General features: G+C 36.0%; 1 protein-coding gene across 1 annotated transcript in view; it reads left to right on the top strand.

Moving 5' to 3' along the window:
• The window catches only part of LOC126506075 (contactin-6), a 340,519-nt gene that overhangs the window by 52,412 nt on the left and 267,041 nt on the right, over positions 1–21,066 (top strand). The window contains exon 2 of the mRNA XM_050149362.1: positions 6,483–6,622. Within this exon, the coding sequence (XP_050005319.1) occupies positions 6,568–6,622 (55 nt within the window). The 5' untranslated portion in view covers positions 6,483–6,567. The remainder of the gene's footprint in view (positions 1–6,482; positions 6,623–21,066) is intronic.

Genomic DNA, 21,066 nt, shown 5'->3' on the forward strand with positions numbered 1-21,066 from the left:
TGCTCAAGACCTTCTGTTGTAAGATCATTGGGTTCTGGTGCTTTCATGTTGTTTTTCAGATTATTGGGTGAATTTTTGCCTTGGCGCCTGCCCATCTCCTCCTATTGATGCTCTCTAATTGGTCTTTTAAAACCAGATCAGGTTTCCCTGCTGGCCAGAGGCTCCTCTTGCAAAATGCCCTCGTTTTGTTTCCTGGCTCCTGCCAGATGCCAAGATCCCTCTCACCCCTCAGACGGGTCTTCAGGAAAAGAACCAGGTTCCCTGTTTGCCAGGGACCTCGCCAACCAAAGGCCTACCTCTTTGATTTAATTGTCCTGGGGCGATCTGCTCTCGGTGTTGCGCCTGTCCCTGCCGCCTGCGTTGCCTGCCACTGTGTCAGTACCCGCCGGTCCCGGCCTGAGCCAGCTGCGTTGTCCGCCGTGCGTTGGTTCCCTGAGTATACCAATTTTAATGATGGTGGCATTATCACAAGATTCCCCAAATCTTCATGTAGAGTCAATATATGACGTTTATATTTGTTTCTGGTTCATAGGAAATTCAGGAACTAATAGTTGCATTTTAGAGCCAAAGAGTAGATAATTTATCTTTTCTAAAAAAAAAAAAAAAAAAAAAAAACACAAGCAAAATTAATTATCCTGAATCACCTAAAGATGCTTTTACGATTGTCTGGGGAAATAAAATTAGCATTGGATATGATCTCTTTGTCCCACAATATTTTCTTTTTATTCACTCATATAACTTTAGGGATCAGATGCAGGTCTAGATTACATGGTTAGAAGATGTCAAATATAGACAGAAGTCTGAAGCTGCTGAACATGCAGGACCTAGGGTATTTTCCTACTTGGTCTATGGTATTTTCATTGAGATTGTCTATATAAAGTTAAATAAATGCAGTTCTCTAATCCTTGTACTGAGTGAATCTTCCCTGCTAAAAAAGGTGTTGTGTAGTTTAGAGGCCATCTATCCATGCATATGCAAAGAAATTTCATCAAGCTCCAAAGCCATAAAACGTCAGACAGTAAATACTGTTAGCTTTGTAGGCATAGGAACTACTATTCCTTTCCACCTCTCTTGACATAGACCATGCATACATAAATAGGCACAGCGGGTTCAAAGGGAATTTTATTGACAAAAGTAGGCAGAGAGTTAATTTGTTCAGTGGGCTGCCAGTTGTTGACCTGTGTTAATGCCTAACATAACAAATGTTAGGTATTTTATACTTGTGACAAAGTACAGACAATAGTAACTTAGGGATATAAAGTCATTTTGTTTCACATATTCAGTGTTCTTCTGGCCGCTGATATCATGACATCTCCACACTCTGTCAGTGTCTTAAGTAGCAGACAGACAAGTTATGCTTCTTTGCTACCCTGCTTTTTTTTGATACAGTCTAAAACTTTTGCCCAGGAATCAGTCCCATTGATATTTTGGCTAAAACCCACAACCTAAAATAACCTAATTCCTACTCCCTCACAGTTATGTCTAGAGACTTGTCCATTCAGTGATTGTAGATAATGTCACATTGAGAATCGTTAATAACCTCCAGTAAGGTAGCATAATATAAGTGTATATTTATATATGTATTCATAAATTGATATATTTATATAAGTGCATTTATATTATATACATATTTGTAATATAAATGTACATTTGCATTGCATATATGTATGAATAGTACAATATGTATGCCCAGTGTATAAACTTCCATCATTGGCCAACATTTTTGTTTATCATAAAATAATAAATATTCATACTAAATGAAATAAAATGTCCAATCTAACATATATTATTTTGAGGAAGAATTTGCCTCAAAAATTACATGAATATTAGAACTATCAGAGTTTTTTTTTAATTATAGGGAAGGAATTGTGGATCTATACAAAGTCTTTTCCTTTTCTTTTATTTTTTTATTGAGAAAAGGAAAAGAAAAAAAAGTTTCCACCTCCTCTCAGCCTCCCATTTCCCTCCCCCTCCTCCCACCGTTCTTCCCCTCCTCTACTCCTCTCCCCCTCCCCCCACTCCTCTCCCACTCCCTCTCCAGTCCAAGGAGCAGTCAGGGTTCCCTGCCCTGTGGAAAGTCCAAGGTCCTCCCCCCTCCATCCATGTCTAGGAAGGTGAACATCCAAACTGGCTAGGCTCCCACCAAGCCTCAACATGAAGTAGGATCAAAACCCCATGCCTTTGTCCTTGGCTTCTCATCAGCCCTCATTGTTTGCCATGATCAGAGAGTCCGGTTTTATCCCATGCTTTTTCAGTCACAGTCCAGCTGGCCTTGGTGAGCTCCCAATAGATCAGCCCCACTTTCTCAGTGGGTGGGTGCACCCCTCGTGGTCCTGACATCCTTGCTCGTGTTCTCCCATAGAACCTTCATCTGGTGATGGATGAAGAGAGACAGAGACCCACACTGGAGCACTGGACTGAGCTCACAAAGTCTTTTCTTAAAGTGTTTGAAACATTGAAAAACTGACATTGAGAAATTTCATGAGAGAAAAAGTGAACAGATGCAGTCTAGGAGCCACAAAGTTCATCTAGTAATAATAGAACAATAACCTTAGCAGTTAGGTTATGAACCAAGGCACCTACTTCTTTGATCCAAAATACCATTTAAAAGATTGCCTGGCCTATAACCGGCACCTGAAATAGGACACTGGTGACACATTTATAAAACCTCTTAAAACTGTAGAAGTTACTGTGTGTTAAGTTTGTTTTGTAACCTTTCTTTTTTCATCCCTTCAGCCTTAGTAATCTCAAGGTCCTAGGCGCATGTGATTACCTTTCAGATCACTTGCCAGCATACATTATATATAGTGTCTATTCTACCCTAGTCTCAATGAGTAAATAAATATCACACTTTTGTTAACCGAATAGTTTTTATTGAGCCAGAATATTTTCCTGATCCTTGAGAAATCTTAACTTTTACAAAAATAACTTTCAGAAAAGGCAAAAGATGCATAAATATTTAAGCTATCTTCATACAGCAGTAGCAAATAAAATGTCTTTTGGGCTTTGCCTTCATTACTATATGCTTATAAGTAATCAGATAGTAAAGGACAGAATGTTTGCAATGAAATTATACACTGAATATGATGATGGATCAAGCAACTCTAGAAAAATACAAAAAAGTTTAAAGGTGATTTGTATGTCAAACTCTTCAATTTTCAAAGGAGGAAATTTGGAGTACACGATTATAAATGAAGCACCAATATTCACAGTGAAGCAAGATGGTAGTTGGATCTATCTTTGCTGATTTCCAGTTTAGCCATTTTTACCAGCTGCTAATTTGTTCAACTGACAATGACACACTTAGCACTTCCTCTCAAAAACTATATTTCCTCTCTTACTCAACCACTGTGAGGAAGTATGCCATACTGCTTACGTTTAAGGTAAAGGATTTAAACTCTGACTATATTGTGGTTCCTTTAGACAACGTATGGCTATACTTCAGAGCTGGTTGCTCTGTGGAAAAATTGCCATACTTTGAAAATGAGAGGTAAAGATACTAGTGAAGTACCACAGTGGTAGACACCATAAATAACAAAGAAGATTTGGCAAATAATTGTTTTGGTGGCACAGGCATTTTAAATTTGCATAAGACCGACATAGTTGACAATTTTACGATTCTCTGATTTCAGATAGTATTGTAGGTTGATTGGATGGAAGGGCAAATTTCTATAATATTGGAAGCATAAACGACCAATTTGTTTCTCACAGCAGCAAATGAAAGAACAGTCATGTTCTAGATTCTTCACTGGCCATAGAAACAGGACGTGGAAGAATGGGAGGCAACGTGTTAATAAACAGGGGAGTCTGCATTCTGCTGGCATCATGGGAGGTTATATTTGGGGTTGCAACCCATGTGGAGGTGGAGTTTTGACAGTTGGGGTTCTATCCATTATAGCAAGGGAAGTGATATATTGCAGAGTTTTAACAAAATTTCCTAAATTGAGAACTGTGAAATTTTAGCCATTAAGTTAAGATGGCGTCATGGTAGAATCTATACAATAATATTTTATATCAGATCATGATACTTAAATATTAATAGTAAAAATATTAAAATTTGACTTGACTGTTTCTAGTTTCAGTGTTAAGGGATATCTATTTTCCTTTAGAAAATACTGTAGCAAAGGAAATGAATTCCTGGAGCTGAGAGGCAGGGGCAGTACTGCTACAACTTTATAAACTGGGACTGCATAAGGAGTTGTGCTTCTCTAGAGACACCCACAGAGCTTTCATCATGAGAAGAGGACAAGAGAGTCTGGTAGTGGAAATAATGAATATCCATGAAACAAGTGGACCATATAATTTATCTTGTAAACTGTGACTTTTGGGAGAAAGAAGTACTATTAATAATTCTGTCATGACATTTGAGTACACAGATACTGGGCAGGGAAAATTAGAGAAACATGGCTATGTTACTTTGGAGCAGCTTTTAAGGAGTCTGTAGAGTCTTGGAGGCAATTCTGTGTAAATCCAGCAATATCTTTACAGTTAATAGATGGTGTATTCATAGTGACTGGGGAACAGATTGCTGTCATGGGCGTGTTTTGTAAATAAACCAGTTGGAAATGGAAGATTCCAAATTTATACGATTGTGAATATTATTCCACAGAATTTGGAAGTGTGATAGAGAATAATTCAAAGTTTTAAAATACTGTCAGAATATGATAAAAATCTTTGTTTTATACAAAAAAAATGTTGTCAGTAGTCTAGTGAGTAGGGAAAATGCTTATTTTGCTACTGTAGATAAAAAAATCATTCCTTTTGTAGTGACAAATGTAGGATTAAATTCAACTACATAATTGTACCATTTTCTACCCATTTTTTCTTCTTTTGATTAGTAGAGATGTCAATTAAATTTTGACCAAATACTCAAACGAAAATATATAGGTCTCATATATTTGAACATTTACCCACCCTATCTTAAATAATTCTTTTGAGTATTGTGCTGGATGCTATTTATGTCTTTGCAAACTCAGCTTGTCCCTCAGCAGTGTTCTCTTTCATTTAGGTCAAAGCATATTTACCCATTTAGACCTATGCTCTTCCTGGAAACAATACATGTACCTTATAGGTTATTGACCTTTCTGTGGTGAATTCTTTTTATGATTTAATTTCGATTTCCATTCAGTTTTTGTTCTTGGTTTGCTTTTGCTGTATTTTTACTAAGTTTTGTTTTTGTTTTGCTATTTTATCAAATGTCTCTCAAACCAAGATTTTAGGTATATTGCTCAAAATTAAATAACTAAAGTCTTACAGAGAGTAAAAATAAACAAATAAACGAATGAATGAATGCAATATATGATTTTGCTTGAGTTGAAATGCTGCCCCGTCACACACCATGAAAAAGGAATGGAAAGCCCATGCGAGCACTTGTGAGTTCATCAGATACTTGTGAGCTTGGAACTAATAGCATCAACTCAGAGTTGTTTTTTGACCAAAACACTATTTGTTTATGCCTGTGATTTCCATCTCTTTTTTTAAGTCTTGAAAACATTTTTAACTTTATAAACTGGAATATAATCACAGTTTTCATAACTATTCATACTTATAATTATATTTTGTTTATTGATTGATTTTATGTTTATTTTATGAAATAGATGCAAAAACAAGTGAAAGCCTTTTGAAATTTAAAACATCTGGAAATTATCAAATTTTATTACTTGTTATATACATACTATCTAAACACTTTCTAAAGTTATTTGAGCTTGAAATAGTTCTGCAACACTTAAAGCGTCATTTGGTATTTAATAGTTTCATCAAAATGACCCAGTGTAGTTTATCTTAAGGTTATTCTAATTTTTATAAGTTTATCAGTGTTTATAAACCTATTATTAGATTTCTTTTGTGAAGTAAAGGGCAAACTAGCACCTTCTGTTGGTCTCATTTGTCATGAAATAGCTAAAATGTCAAAGTAAATTAGAAACAATTATGGTGTAACCCCTTGGGGAAAGTAAATCTTCTATCTGCAAAATAATACCATAGGCAATTGATTTCTTACAGAAATTTGTGATAATATTGGTTTTCATTATAGTAACATCAAGAAAAGTGATGACTAATAATGAGTATGTTCTCAATAATTTGAATAGAACACTTAGAAAATCTGTGATTTCTATGAAACTTTTGTTAACATATTATATATACATACATGTGTTGGAATATAATCACTGAAAGTTAAAATCAGAGGTTTAAAATCCAATTAATGGAAAATTTAATTCTCATGTTATGCATTGAATTGAATACTATTCTAATTAATTAAAATTACAGTAGGTTTCGTAGCAGATGACAAATAAATAGATAATATGTGAACTGAAATTATGAAAGTGTGAACTGAAATGTGTAAAGCTCAGCAAAATATAAGTATTGCAACGTATAGTCATTTATGTCACTTTATTTTTATAATATGTTTTCAATAAATCTAGTCAATGCTTAGCATTTGGAATACATATTATGATAGTCATGTTTGTCAATTTTGTTTCCTTCAGACAGATTGCTAACATACTGACTAGAAGATACAATCTTCTTTCCTGCTGATTGCATGGGAGAAATTTTTGACCTTAGGACGTGGAGATGAGGTTGCTATGGAAACTGGTAATTCTGCTGCCACTCATAAACTCTTGTGCAGGTAAAGTGTTCTATTATTATGAGTTTAGATTGATAAATATATTAGTGCTGTATATCTTCCCTGAGATGAAACAAGTTTGAAAATGCACAAGCCGTAAGTTATTTCAATGGTCAAGTGATAAATTTGTGAGAGTAACCTTTACTTCAAATAGAAAAATTCTCAAAATGTGTAAAATAACTCTTTTGACACATTATTATTAAATTCATGAATTTTCAAAAATGATATTTGGTAAAGTGTTATTAAGTGATTTATCATTTATAAATGCATTTATAATTTCAGTTACAGTGAAGTCTTCATGTCTCTAAAATGAAAATGTCTATTTCCTCTCAACTTAGAATTTATTAGAGAAAAGGTATGCTAAGGTAAAGTGTAGACAAAAGTGATGTAAAATGCTCTTGCAAAATTAAAATCTTGGAACTCTTTTTTTCTTTTTCTTCAGTAATCAAAGGGGGACAAAAATGTTCTTCCACTCCATTTTAGGGAAGTCATATTTGTTTATTAATTAATTTCCCTTTTAACAAACCTCCTAAATTCAAATGTTTTAAACCACCTGAAGTATCAATTAGCCATATGTTGGCATAATGGTTTTGTGGGATGCAGTTTAGGATACGTTTCACTGGCATATGCTTTAGGTTTTGCCCGATGCTCTGTATCTTGATGAGCTAGACCCATCTGAGACATAACTATTCCACACAACGTTCAGCTGAGACAGCTATGCTGGTTTGCCTTTCATCCTCACAGTCTTTCATTTGCTTAAAAATCAGAGTTTTTCACATGGTGGCCTCCACTGATTTCAAAATAAAAATCTTAAGAACCCAGCCAAATGACACCAAGGCATAGAGTCCAGATAGAATCAATTCTGTGGCATTCTTCCCATGACTACCAACAGCCTAGATTTAGGCTAATTATCCGCATCTCTTGCTTGGTAAAGAGGTGTAAGGTTGCACTTAAAGGGATCTACAATAATGAAGACTGTAGTAGTGGCTGGTAATAGTTACAGTTTGTTCAGTACAGTTAGCCTTCATTTATTGTTTGAGACACATCTATTTTTATTTAATTTGCATGAATCAATTGTCTTCCTGGTGCCTGAGAAATCTAAAAGAAGATATCATATAGTTTGGAACTGCATAACAGCTATAAGCCACCACTTGGATGTGGGGAACTGAACTTAGGTTCTCTGCAGACTCTTAACTGCTGAACCATCTATCCAGCCCACCCCTGCAGGGAGTTCCAGTCTTAATTGCCAAGCTGAGCTACCCACATTGTGCCATAGCTTCACCTCTGACTAGATCCCCTGAATGTCAGAGAAACCCTTTGGCCACCTTCACCTTCTGCTTGTGTACAACTACTATGTATATCTCATAGAATTGTAACAGTTCAATATAATGTGGGGAAAATGCAAGAATGAATAGAGCAAATTTCTCATTCAAAAATGCCATAATTCCAAAAATATCTTACTAGCAATCATAAGATATAAAAAGCCATGAAGATGCTAAAACATGTGAAAAGGAATCGAAAGAATAAGAAACCTTACAAAATATTCCCGTCATTAGTAAATCCAACATCTCTGAGCACTACAGTCATAATTTATTCAAAGTGATCGCATTGTTTTGGTTTATGTCACATCTTCTCTTAAAGAAAGATGTGAGTTAAATAGTAATGTATTCTTTCATGTAATAGATTAAAAGAAGACAGAAAAGTCATTAAGGTGCCCCCAAATTACCAATGTTTAAAGAGCTCTATGCCTACTTTAAGTTTCAGCTCTCTGTCAAAATTCTGCATTAACATTTTTCCCTTTAAATGTGTCTATTGAATTAGCATAGGCTCTTTAAAAGACCTTTTGTGCTAAATTAAAATAAAACCATTGTTCTCAAAAACATATCAAATATGAGAAATGCTCTGTCTCTTCTATTAACTTCTATTTATACAATTTGGATGTGATTCAACATGTCCTTTTGTCTTATCCTAAGGGAGAAATAATCCTATGTCCTTGGTGTACAGTTTCATCAGTAAAGAACAGATTGAATCTATTCCTTTTAAGCCATAGCCATTTAAATATGGTAATCTCAGCTAAACGTTGCCCCAGAGGTAAAGATGAAGATATTGTTTTACAAGACAGCATTGATTTAAATCTGTTTTGTTTGGGACTCCATGGAGTTCACTCCATGTGGGAACTACATTAGATTAGAGAACTGGCTAATGATGGAGTTCTGTTTCTTTATTATATGCTCTCTTTTGTTCTTCCTTGCCATAATAATTCCAAAACTGAGACAAGTCTTTCACAGCTTACCGTGTTTCCCTTTCTACTTTCACTGTTATAACCCATTAAAATGTGTGTCTTTTAATTGCCTTATTTTCCAGTTTAAAAGACAAGTTGTTTTTTGTTGGTCACTTTGGTATTTTTTTTAATGAACTTCACAACTTCTTGCACCTGGTATAAGGAAGGGTACTAGATCTTCGGTCTCTGTAATGACTCCTAATCTGTTTAACTAGACATTATTGATCTGACAATATTTCCCAGAGTGTGATCACTTGAAAATGTATTTGTTTTGAAATAATTCTTTTTTCAATATTAGGAAAACAAGAAGTCTATTTAATTAAGGAAATTTTTGAAAAGAGATTTAAGCTACTTAATTAAAAATTGTGAGATGGTTAAAAATGCCCCCCTAAATATCTTGGCTCATTTTTTGGAAACTGTATTATATAAGATGCAAAAAATATGTTTTGCAGATATAATTAAACTGAGGATCTTGAGATGGTCATAAATATTCTTGGTTCCTATTCAGTCTCCTCCTCCCCATCTTCCTCTCTCTTTTCCCTCCTTCCACCTTCCACTTCCCATCCCTCTCCTTCTTCCTCTTCCCACTTCTCCAATTTTGTCTCTGTTTCTCCTTCTGTCAAGGTCTCTTCCTTCTCTTCCTCTTTATTACAGTTTTTAATATATTAACACAGAACAGTATGACCGGGTCAACTTCATAAGAGTATATGGCAGAAATGCATGAACGACTTAGAACCAGATTCTATTGTTGTTAGAACAGCACATGTATAAGAAGTCTAAACTGTGTGAGCATAATTAAATGCTATATCTTCTATAGTGAGAAAAACCTCATAATGTATTAACTATTTCATTTCATTAAAGTCACTAGTTTAGAATGTCATACAATTCACATCTTAATTGTCTTCTAAGGACTGTGTGGTAAAGGTAGCTTGGTCTTCGTTGTAGTCCTATTGGGAGATGGTAATTGAACCTAGAAGAAATGGGCCTAGTGAGAGTCACTCAGCTCACAGGGAGTATGACCTGGAAGAAGGCAATTTTTTTTTTCTGTACAGTGTACTCTGGTAATACCTCAACAACTTCTACAATCTCCTACTTCCCCACCCACAAAAATCCACAACCTTTTTTTCTCTCTCTCTCTCTTTAGAATGCAATCAGACATCTAAAACAATAATAACAACAATAATAAATAAGAACAAACAAACCAGAACAGGGCAAAACAAAAAAATAGCTAAAGAAAAACACAATAAACACACATAGAAGCAGATACACACATTTGCATGAACAGAAATTTCATGGAAACACAAAATCAGAAACCAAAATGTATACACAAAGGGCCTGTAATGGAGAGAGGAACAGGGGCTGAAAAAAAAAATGCCAGTGAGTTTGTCATGTATTGCTGTGCAAGGTGCCTATCCTTAAGAATAATTGTATTCCCAGTGAAACTGAGTAGCAGAAACCTATTATTTTCATTAGGGAGGGGATTTCAATTGGCGATAGCTCCTTCCTTAGGGAAGGAGGCTTGTGTGCACTTCCCTCCACGGAGCTGGGAGTTCATTAGGTGCAGAATCTTCCAGGCCTTGTGAGAATCTTTCAGACCCTGTGTGGAATGGTTCTCTAATTCAAAGGGCTTGTTTCCTTCATGCCCTCCATCCCTTCTGGCTTTTCAGTCTTTCAGCCTTTATTTCCACAAGGGAAGGATTAAATGGAGACATTCCCTTTACTATTGAGTATTAAAAGGTCTCTAACTCTCTGCCCATTTTCTAGCTGTTGGTCTCTACATTTCTTCCTATTCACTGCACAAATGTAACATGATTATTAAAAACCCAGAGACAAAAACTGGGGTTCAACCTGAAGGTCAGAAAAGCAAAACAGCCAGCTACTGGCTCTTACCTTTACCTCAGTCCAAAATCTAGTTCCTGCCTTCAGATATCTCTGAATGAGACTGTGTGTTGAGCCGTTTCCTCCTGTTCTTTATTCCTCTCTAGTGCTGGGATTAAAGAAATGTACCACTACTACCTGGTTTCTATGGCAAACTAGTGTGGCTATTGGGATTAAAGGTGGGTGTCAACATTACCTGATCTGTAATGTTGATCAGTGTGGCTATTTTACTCTCAGAACTTCAGGCAAGCTTTATTAAAATACAAATGAAATATCACTGCACAGGAAGAAGCATCTCTGATGAAGGCTGAGCAAGACATTGATAGAAGAGTATAGTAGAATAGTACTAGAAGTCCTTTTATTGCAGAAGAGTAGTATTGTTTGTTCCTTTAGGTCCATGGCCTATATAGTCTCCCTGGTTTAAGCAGTGTTAGATAGAGGTTCCATCTCACGGAGTGGCCCTAGACTGAGGCAGTTATTGGTTGGTTATTCCCAAAACTTTGTGCCACTATTGCACTAGCACATCTTGCAGGCATGCTACCACTGTAGAGTGAAGAGTTTGTTACTGGGTATGTGTTTACTTTCTCCTTTGATAATCTGCAAAGTTTTTTCTAGGACATTGGTCAGCAGGGCTCTAGGTGAATACCAGCTTAAATTCTCCATAGAACCCCACATTCTTCTGCTTTCACAATTTTATTCCCTAGTCATGAGATAACAGACTTTCCTCTGAGCTAGGCTCTCACTACTTATTATCTCACGATAAAACAGGTCCATTTGATCATAAAATCAAATCTTTGTATGTGTGAGCTAAAAATAAATGCTTCCTAGTTACTTTCCTATACATTTAAGTGTTTATGAAAGCAACAGAAAGCTGAATATCATGCTATGTTTCAATGTAATTTGCAACAATTTTCACAATTACAGCTAAATCACAAAATTTAGCCTTTAAAATTTTTTTTTTTTTTTTTTTTTTTTTTTTTTTTTTTTTTTTTTTTTTTTTTTTTTTTTTTTTTTTTTGTTACAGGGTTTCTCTGTGGTTTTGGAGCCTGTCCTGGAACTAGCTCTGTAGACCAGGCTGGTCTCGAACTCACGGAGATCTGCCTGCCTCTGCCTCCCGAGTGCTAGGATTAAAGGCGTGCGCCACCATCGCCCGGCTAGCCTTTAAAATATTAAATATTGTCATAAAATATTAAATGTTAGTAATGGCATAAATTTGATGGTCATAAAATAAAAGTGGTAATTACTTGAATAACCATGTACTGCTGTTGTAGCTTATCCAGGACAGTGTATAAGAAGATTTTTGGGTTTTATTGTTGATGTTTTTTTTGTTTTGGGAGGGGGATTTTTTTTTTTTTTTTTTTTTTTTTTTGTAGCCTTGGCTGTCCTGGAACTCGCTGTATAGACCTGGCTGGCCTCAAAGCCACAAACCACCACTACCTGGCAAGGATAGCAAGTTTTAAATTCAGAGTTCGAGGGAAGTGCCACAGTTCTTAGTGATATCATCAATGAGGATCGATGACCAAACCTGAGTCTCAAATAAAATAAAAATAAGCACAAGCTCAAGGGAACATAGCTGGCATCAGGAATTCACAGCTCCTGTGATGGTTAGTTTTATGTTAGTATACAGAAGTGAGAGTCATAGTTCCTAGAGAAGAAAGCATCAATTAAAAAGTCGCCTCCATAACAAAGGCCTGTAGGTAAGAAGATAGTTCAGTTTTAAATTAGTGATTGATGTGGGAGGGCCCAGCCCCTTGATATGGATGTCACCATTCCTGAGTTGATGGTGCTGTCAACTATACGCAAATGCAGGCTGAGCAAGCTGTGCTGTGGGGTACAAACCAGTAAACAGCATTCCTTGCTTGGGTCTCTGCATGAGATTCTGAAACCAGATTCCTGCCTTGTTTGAATTCCTAGCCCGACTGCCTTTATGATGAGCTGTGATATAGAAGACAAGTAAAGCATTTCCACCTCAAGTGTTTCTGCACGATGCTCGTGTATCATCTTTATTATTTTAACAAAATTATATTGTTTGCATTGTAACCTTTAAAAAAATTCTCTTGGGTCATAATCAAAAATCATTTAAAGTGAGAACCCACCAAAGTCTATTTAATAATTTCTTAAGGGGTGCAACGGAAATACAAACTCATAAATGTGGAACCAAGTAGATGCTGATGATGATCCAGCTGCCTTCAGAGTGAAGAGGCTTAAGGCAAGCTGTTTCTTCACAGCTTGCTCCCACTCCACAGTCCAACAGAGAGTGAGTACACAAGGCCTCCTCCTTAGTTTTATCAGGTCAGATGTTCAGAAGAAACCACTCCCAGAGGGCAAGCAACCCCAAATGTCATTGGCTAAAAGGATCAAGCTCCCACTACAATTGTTCATTTGTATGTCATTTGTATTTGTTTGTTTTGTTCTGTGTTGAATGTTTTTGTGTGAATCTTATAAGCATAACCAGAGGACCCTAAGATTTCAGTTGGTAAAGTTGTTTTCCTTGAAAGAGTGAAGGTGTGTGCTTGACTCCCTAAATCATTTTTTAAAGTTTTTTGATGCTCTGTAATCTGAATGTGAACTGAATCTGAACTCGAGAGAGCCGCATCCACTCCCTTGAAAACGTTGGGCAGTGGCTGAGGAATCGCTGTTGAGATTGAACTCTATCCTCCATGTCTCCATGTGTAGGCATAATCACACATGTTCTCTGTCTCTCTCTCTCTGTCTCTCTCTCTCTGTCTCTCTCTCTCTCTGTCTCTCTCTCTCTGTCTCTCTCTCTCCTGAGCACCTATCTTGTCAAACCTAAGGAAATATTAGGCTTCGAGTCAGACACGGCTTTGCAGAAGCAAACTGAGTAATTCAAGGTCCTGGGCATGGAGACAGAGAGACTTAGTGGCTGGTATAGTATTGTTGCTATTGTAAGGTTTGTATCATGCCCTCAAAGCTAATTGTGATGCTGTTGCTAAACATACCAATTTCTTTTGAGAAACTGAAATTTAAAATTGCAAAATTTGTTTCCTGCTATTGTTTACATACAAATATATTTATTTTAAAATTTTCTGTCAAAGCATTGATTTTTAATTAAGATATTTTAGGACTGATACCAATAAATAAAACATCTAATGCCATCAGCAATTTTTATAAAACAATTCCGTAGAAAAATACAAGTCATAAATACTCACAGTTACCAACCTCTGGAAAGTTCATTGGGAAGTATTTATGATATCTTGACTTTGCTCTGTTTCAAATGAGCCTTTTATTGACTTGAGATCCAGAGTAAATAAGCTACCTGAAGTGTAAAGCCACAAGAATGGAAATGTTCACTGCGATCAAGCATTCTTCACAGAAGACTATGTATCACACAGCAAATTCATGGAAATTGGCAGGTGTAATAAACCTGTTTTACTCAAGGAGCCCAGAAGCACATAATGGATATCCCTTTGGGTTCATGTGTGATGAATATTGAGTATATCACAACTCACACTCTGCCTATGGTCTGCCAGATTTATTGTTAGCATAATAGCACCTTTAGGAACAAAACATGAGGCAATACTTCTAAGCAAAGTGACATCTTTGCAATTTCTGATAGGGATGGCCCAAAGTTGAATGCTGAAAACACTGTTTTTATGCAATGACCATGACAAAAGTGGTTGTTAGATCATCAAACTTTATTCCCAAGTAATTGATTTCTAAACCCTGAATGAAATTGTTTCCTGAGTCTGGTGATGATGTAGGAAAGGCATTTCTGTTTTGTCAGCATTGAAAGTGAATGGCTTGTGTATAGGCTGACATGACATGGAGGATGTGATCCCTTAGCAGAAGGGTATGTGATAGAGAGCATTTCAAGCACGACATGTTTGAAAGAGTGTGTCAGGTACTCTCCCCTCTTCTCTGTTTCTCCTCCTCTCCTCCTCCTCCTCCTCTTCTTTTTTCTATCCCTATTTCCCTCTTTTTCTCTCTCCCTAACTCTTAGTGACAAGACATATTGTATCCCATGCTGGACTCAGACTCACTGTTTATCCAAGAATGACCTTGAACAAATGATCCTTTTGCCTCTTCCTAACTAGTGCTGAGACTGCAGGAGGATGAGCATTAGCATCTCTTTTGATTCTTATTGCTTTCTAGTATTAAACTTGACATCAGAACATTGTGCATTTGGTACAATTAATACCATCATATAATATTTTTATTTTAATGGTATTTATAAATAATTATGTACCATTTAAATATCACATTGGTGTTACTCAAAATAGCAAGTTTTTCTTCCCATGATTAAAACTTTCTAGATATTTAAAATAAAAAAATAGCTTGTTCAAAACTATTGAACAATTTTTATTTTGTATACTTTATTCATCTGAACGCATACTTGTTCATTCTTTTTATATACAATAAACTAAGCCTAAACTTTTGCAGTAGAAAATGTATACTATGTTAAAAAAATATTAAGACTTTTCACATACTGAGGTTTTGTACTTGATATTCAATTATCTGCAAAACTCTTTAGACCTTTCTGTACTGGTTGCTTTCTTTGTAACCATTTCAACTCTTTCACTGTATTCAGTGAACCTCACAAACTTTGTAATGAACTTATTTACATATGATGTTACTTTTCCATTTTTGTCCATACCTAGAGTAATATAAACTCTATGTAATTAATATATTGTCAGTCCCATTTTTTATGACATCTCTCTTTCATAGCACTGTTGTAGGAGGGCCTGCTTATTCGTCCCAGCTGCCCAAAACTGAAATAAGCACACAAAAATTTTATTAATTAAATAATAATTAAAAATGTTTGGCCCATTAGCTCTAATTTCTTATTGGCTAACTCTTACATCTTAGTTTAACCCATTTCTAGTAATCTGTATATCAGCACAAAGTCATGGTCTACTAGCAAAGTTTCAGCATGTCTATCTCTGGTGGCGGGATCCATGGCATCTCCCTGACTCTTTCCTTCTCCCAGAATTCATTTCTGTCTTCCCCACCTACCAAAGTTCTGACCTATCCACAGGCCCAAAGCAGTTTCTTTATTCATTAACAAGAAAAGAGACACACAGACAAAAGGACCTCTCACACCATTTCCCCTTTTCTGTTTAAATAAAAAGGAAGGTTTTAACTTTAACATAGTAAAATTATATATAACAAAACAGGTATCAAACAAAAATTACAGTTAACATATTTATATCTAATTTATCTTTTATCATAACTAAGAAATACTATCTATTCTCCAACTCCATCAAAGTCTCCAGAAGGATATAATATTACCTAAGTAAGCAGGAAGTACACTGTAAGCAACTTCCAAAACTTTAGAATTGACAGAGACACCTTGCTGCCTGGACAGTCACCCAAAGTTCTTCTGTACCATTGGGGCATCTATCTTCAGCCTACAGGCCCATAGTATCCAGCAGACTTTTCAATATAGTAAGAAATTTCAAAGACAGGTCTGCCTATATTGGCAGTTTGCCAGTCACTTTATTCTATATCCTGCAGAATATATTACAGACTCTTTCATGAAGCAAGGACCCTGAAGGATTGTCTCACCTTTAGTCAATTTCAGAAGTCATTTTTCTACATGTCCAGTGAAGATCCTTAGGTAGTGGTCAAGTTTCATGAATCCCTTCGTCTCTACTTTTGTTGAGATTTTGGCTCCTTGATCTTGTGCAGGTCTTGTACATGCAGACACTTCTCTGTAAGTTCACATCTGCAGTGGAAGTGTTTTGTCAGACAAATATCACTATAGATGCGCACTGCCTATCGTTCCTACAGTCTTTCTGCCTTCTCCCTCTTGTGTGATGATTCTGACACTTGGGGATAAGGATGTGATGTAGCTATGCTCTGTAGAGCTGAGTACTCCATGGCTTTATTGTTTCTGCATATTGGACAGTTGTTGATCTCTGTATTAATCCCACTGTACTGCTAAAAGAAGCTTATTTGATAAGCATTGGGAGAGTTACTAATCTATGTGCATAAAGATAATAGCTTAGGAGGAAATGCAATACTTTATCTTTTATCCATTTACTAGAATAACATATTAAGAATACTGCCATAAACTATGAAATACCCAGTCACAAATTTAAGTTCTATCTTGCAGAACTTTAAATACTCCAATACTCTTGTGTCACAATTTTTTTCCTTTTTTTCCCAACACAATTTTTTATTTATTTATTTATTTATTTATTTATTTATTTATTTATTTAAGATTTCTGTCTCTTCCCCACCGCCGCCTCCCCTTTCCCTCCCCCTCCCCCAATCAAGTCCCCCTCCCTCGTCAGCCCAAAGAGCAATCAGGGTTCCCTGCCCTGTGGGAAGTCCAAGGACCACCCACCTTCATCCAGGTCTAGTAAGGTGAGCATCCAAACTGCCTAGGCTCCTTATTGCACCAGTGGACATGACATATGAGGCCTGTCTTTATTGTAGCTCTTCTCTAGTTGAGTAAGACTATTGTTTTTATCCCCAAGTAGTAGCATATCACCTTCCAGAACTATGAAATATAGTCTAGCCAGTAGGACTGATGCTTTCAGGTAATCACTGTGATCTATGACTCAAGTAAGTTGTGTCCTCAGCATTGAAGGTCTTAACATCAGTTCTTAGGTATAACCAAGAACAATAACAATATCTGTATTTCATCATAAGATGTATTCATTTTTTTTTTTGCCCCACTGTAACCAGTTCAGTTTTATCCTTATTAACTCTCTTTGGGAATCCTGTAGTAGCCTGCAGAAGGTTCTTTATATTTCAAGGTTTCCTCTGTTCTCTTTTCATATTTTTGACAGTGTTTTTATGCTGACCGATCTTCATAACACACAACTGCTTTGCCTTTACTCTATGTCAAGATAACCTCATATCTCATTTCCTATGAAAGTCAAATGCTCTAATCAAGCATTAAAATGCAATCTCCTTCGACAAATACCAGAACTCCTCCACTTAATTCCATTCCACTTGTGTCACGAGCTCTGCCTCCCACTCTCTGTGTCTTGTTTCCTTAATTCATATCAGTCTAGACCCACGTGGAAGTTCTTATCTTTTCCTTCTCCCTCTTCTTACTTACTCCAAAGTCAACTATTCATAGTCAAAGTCAAATGTATATCTACTCTTGGGGTTCTGCCTGCTCCCTAATCTCTTGTTCCAAAATGGTGAACTTTGTCATTTTCCTGCTTTCTGATTAGAGTCAGGCAACATTTCTCAAATATATAATTACTCATTCTGAGGAACTTGTTACATCCCAAGTTCAGGGTCAGAGTGGGTAGCTTGGTGAGATCTAGTTTTAAAATAAATAGTGAAATGACCTGCTGTCACTGTATAGCTCACTGTTAGAGTTCTTATCTAACATGAATTATACCATAGAATAATATCTACTACTACAAAATACACATAAATATATTAAATAAATGAATAAGTATGTATTGTGTCTTAGGTAAAGTTGACAAGGAATCATTAAACAGTCTTCGGCAATGTTTGAACTCACCATATACTCTCCAAATGATGCTGATACAGAGTCTCTGAGGTTATGCCTTGATGATATAGTGATAATTGCTTATACCATACCAGGGCGACGGAGATTCTGTTAGATTTCCATAGAATACTCGGCACTGACCCCCAACATCCATACTATTTACACGTTTATACAACTTCATTTGAAAATGATGGAGATATTTTGCTATAATACTGAATCTCCTAAAAGTAGAGTGTTGTTTTCAGGAATTTTGTAAACTAGCTGCTGAATATAACCAAAATATATCCAAAGCTTTAATATTTTAGCATAGAAATAATGTTAAGATAAAAAATGCAGGAGTATACACAGTTCACTATGTCTGAAGTAGTTTAGAATATTTCACTACTTAAAGTTTTATGGCTATTTCTTTGACGGAAATGTTACGTTGTGATAAATTGTTGTACATTTTGTCCTAATTCCTCCTGTTATGTTGTTAGTTTGTAAGTTGTGTAAGTTTACATAAGTTGAACTGGTACATGCTAACATCAGGACTTTAGTGCTTTTGATGAATGAGTTTTCAGTATATCAATATAAAGTTTACAAGGCTGAGAAAAGTTTCAAGATCATCATATTCCTCATGAATTTGCACTGGGAGAAGAAATTTTGTGTTGGGATGCAATTCCTATTATCAACTCATGATGGAATTACAACTAGAGACTGGCTTTGAATTTCATTGACCTATAGGGTCTATGATTAAGAGTACTATATATTCATTGTTTTAAGTACTTTCTATTCATTATCTAGTAAGTTTGATAGTAACTAAACATATTTATGTGCATAAGCACAAAGTGCACACATTTTTTTGAAAGGGAGTTTTTCTTTTAGTAGAACGTTACAGACTGGGCTATTTAAACACATTTTAATTTTACCCTCTTTTTATTTTTGACAATTTTTGTTTCTGGACATATGCATTGCTATCCAGGAATACTACACATAAAGTCAGTTAAAGAATTGGAAGCCAGACCATGGGGACCTTGGGGATAAGTATATATTTAAAGGCATCCACATGCACTTACATATTTGTTATGTAAAGTGTGATTAATATATTGAATAAATCCAAGACCCCCAGAACACATACACATATACATTATTTTTCATCTAGCAGATGATAGTCTCCATTTCTAAATTTAATAGATTTTTATACATTGTTTACTGTAAAAAATTAAAGGTAAATTTAGGAAGAAGTATAACAGATTTTTGATTGTAAAAACCAAATCTCCATCCATGGGAATACATAAGAGGCTACAGAAAGATAGATGAAGCATTTCTTTCCTCTTGTGTAATTAAATAAACCAAACCTGCATGTCCTGAAGCTTGTACTTAACAACAGGTGTTTCTTGTTCACTTTGCCAGGAGCCCACAATAGAGCAGATTTTATACACAGAGAATGCAAAACAACATTTCAGTAAAGAGCAAAACCCTCCTGAAACATTCTGACAAGCTCTGTAATTGGTTCTCCACACTGAGCCAGGAGACAATAGGGGATGTTTTGTATTTCAGAAAGGGCAGGGGCTACTGTTTTTGTTTGTGTCTTTCCCAAGTATTTAGACACATAGGAATTTCAGAAAGCATTTATAATCAAAGAACAGAAAGTTTTCACAGTCTCAGAAACACAGCTTGGAAATGAGGCTGCTCTTCTCTCATCAAATATCTCCCAATTGTTGTCTTTGAAATGCTCAACAATATAATCACTGGTTGAGTGAGTCACAAGTTGGCAAGGCTCACAAACCACTGGAGGTGTGTTAAACTGATACTACTCTACAGATGAGACCAAACTATATCCTCCTCTCTCCCTCTTCTAAGCTCATGGAGTAGCTTGGTAAATCAATGTATGAAAATATTCCGATTCTAACAAACTTGTAATGTATGGAGCAAACTTAGACATGTTTCATTCACACTGACATACTAAGCACTTACCCAACAAATTCTCAGTTTACACTAGTGCTAATTTTCAGTTGAAAACTGAATATCAGGGGAATTCTGCTTTCAGAAATCAGAAGGACAACTCATTTGACTGACTAATATTCAGTCTCCTTGATTTTTTGTTCAATTCATGCTTGGAGTGACCGTGGAAGGAGTGTGTGTGAAAGATGTCTAATGGATAGACAGTATAATCCTTTCAATGCCATACACAAAATCAGGTGACTCTTATCAACATCCTTCTCATACAGCTCTTTTAAACAAGTCCTGGTGGATCTGACCCACAGGCGGCTCATGCCTATTACTGTTTTCAAAGGCAATATCTTCCTTTTTCATCTGGAACATGAGTTTCCTACCTTTCTATGGAACTCTGCAAGTTCTGATATCAGTGTGTCCTGGGATCAAGAGGGCTTACTGGTGACATCACTGTGACCTTTTGTTTCTTGATTTTGTCCTCCTCCACCATAGCATTGTTTAAAGTTTCTTGAAACAAATTCTTTATTAGAAAACATTTATAGTGATCTTGAGGTCTTGATTGAACTCTGACTACTACAGCTCAGATTTGTCATACCTGATGTGGGAAAATTATCAAATCTCTGTACTTTGATTTCCCCAGTGACAGCTGTTGAATTCAGAGGCTCTCAGAAGATGAAATTTGTTATGTAAAGTATGATTAATGTACTGCATAAATCCAAGGCAAATATTACCAGAGACAGGATACTTAGGCTTTTAATCAGCATGGCGCAGATGGTTTTTGTCACTTTGTGTATTGACGCTGAGTACCTCACCATGCTCCTGACTCTAAGGAAACTTACCATTTATAGTGATTATCAATCTAAGCTGTTTGCAGCATCCCCAGAAGTCTTCTTTGGCCTTACATTTCATATATAT

Source organism: Alexandromys fortis, unplaced genomic scaffold (genome assembly GCF_014885135.2).
Source record: "Alexandromys fortis isolate MF-2015 unplaced genomic scaffold, M_Fortis_MF-2015_v1.1 scaffold_48, whole genome shotgun sequence".
In the NCBI taxonomy this organism is placed as follows: Eukaryota; Metazoa; Chordata; class Mammalia; order Rodentia; family Cricetidae; genus Alexandromys; species Alexandromys fortis.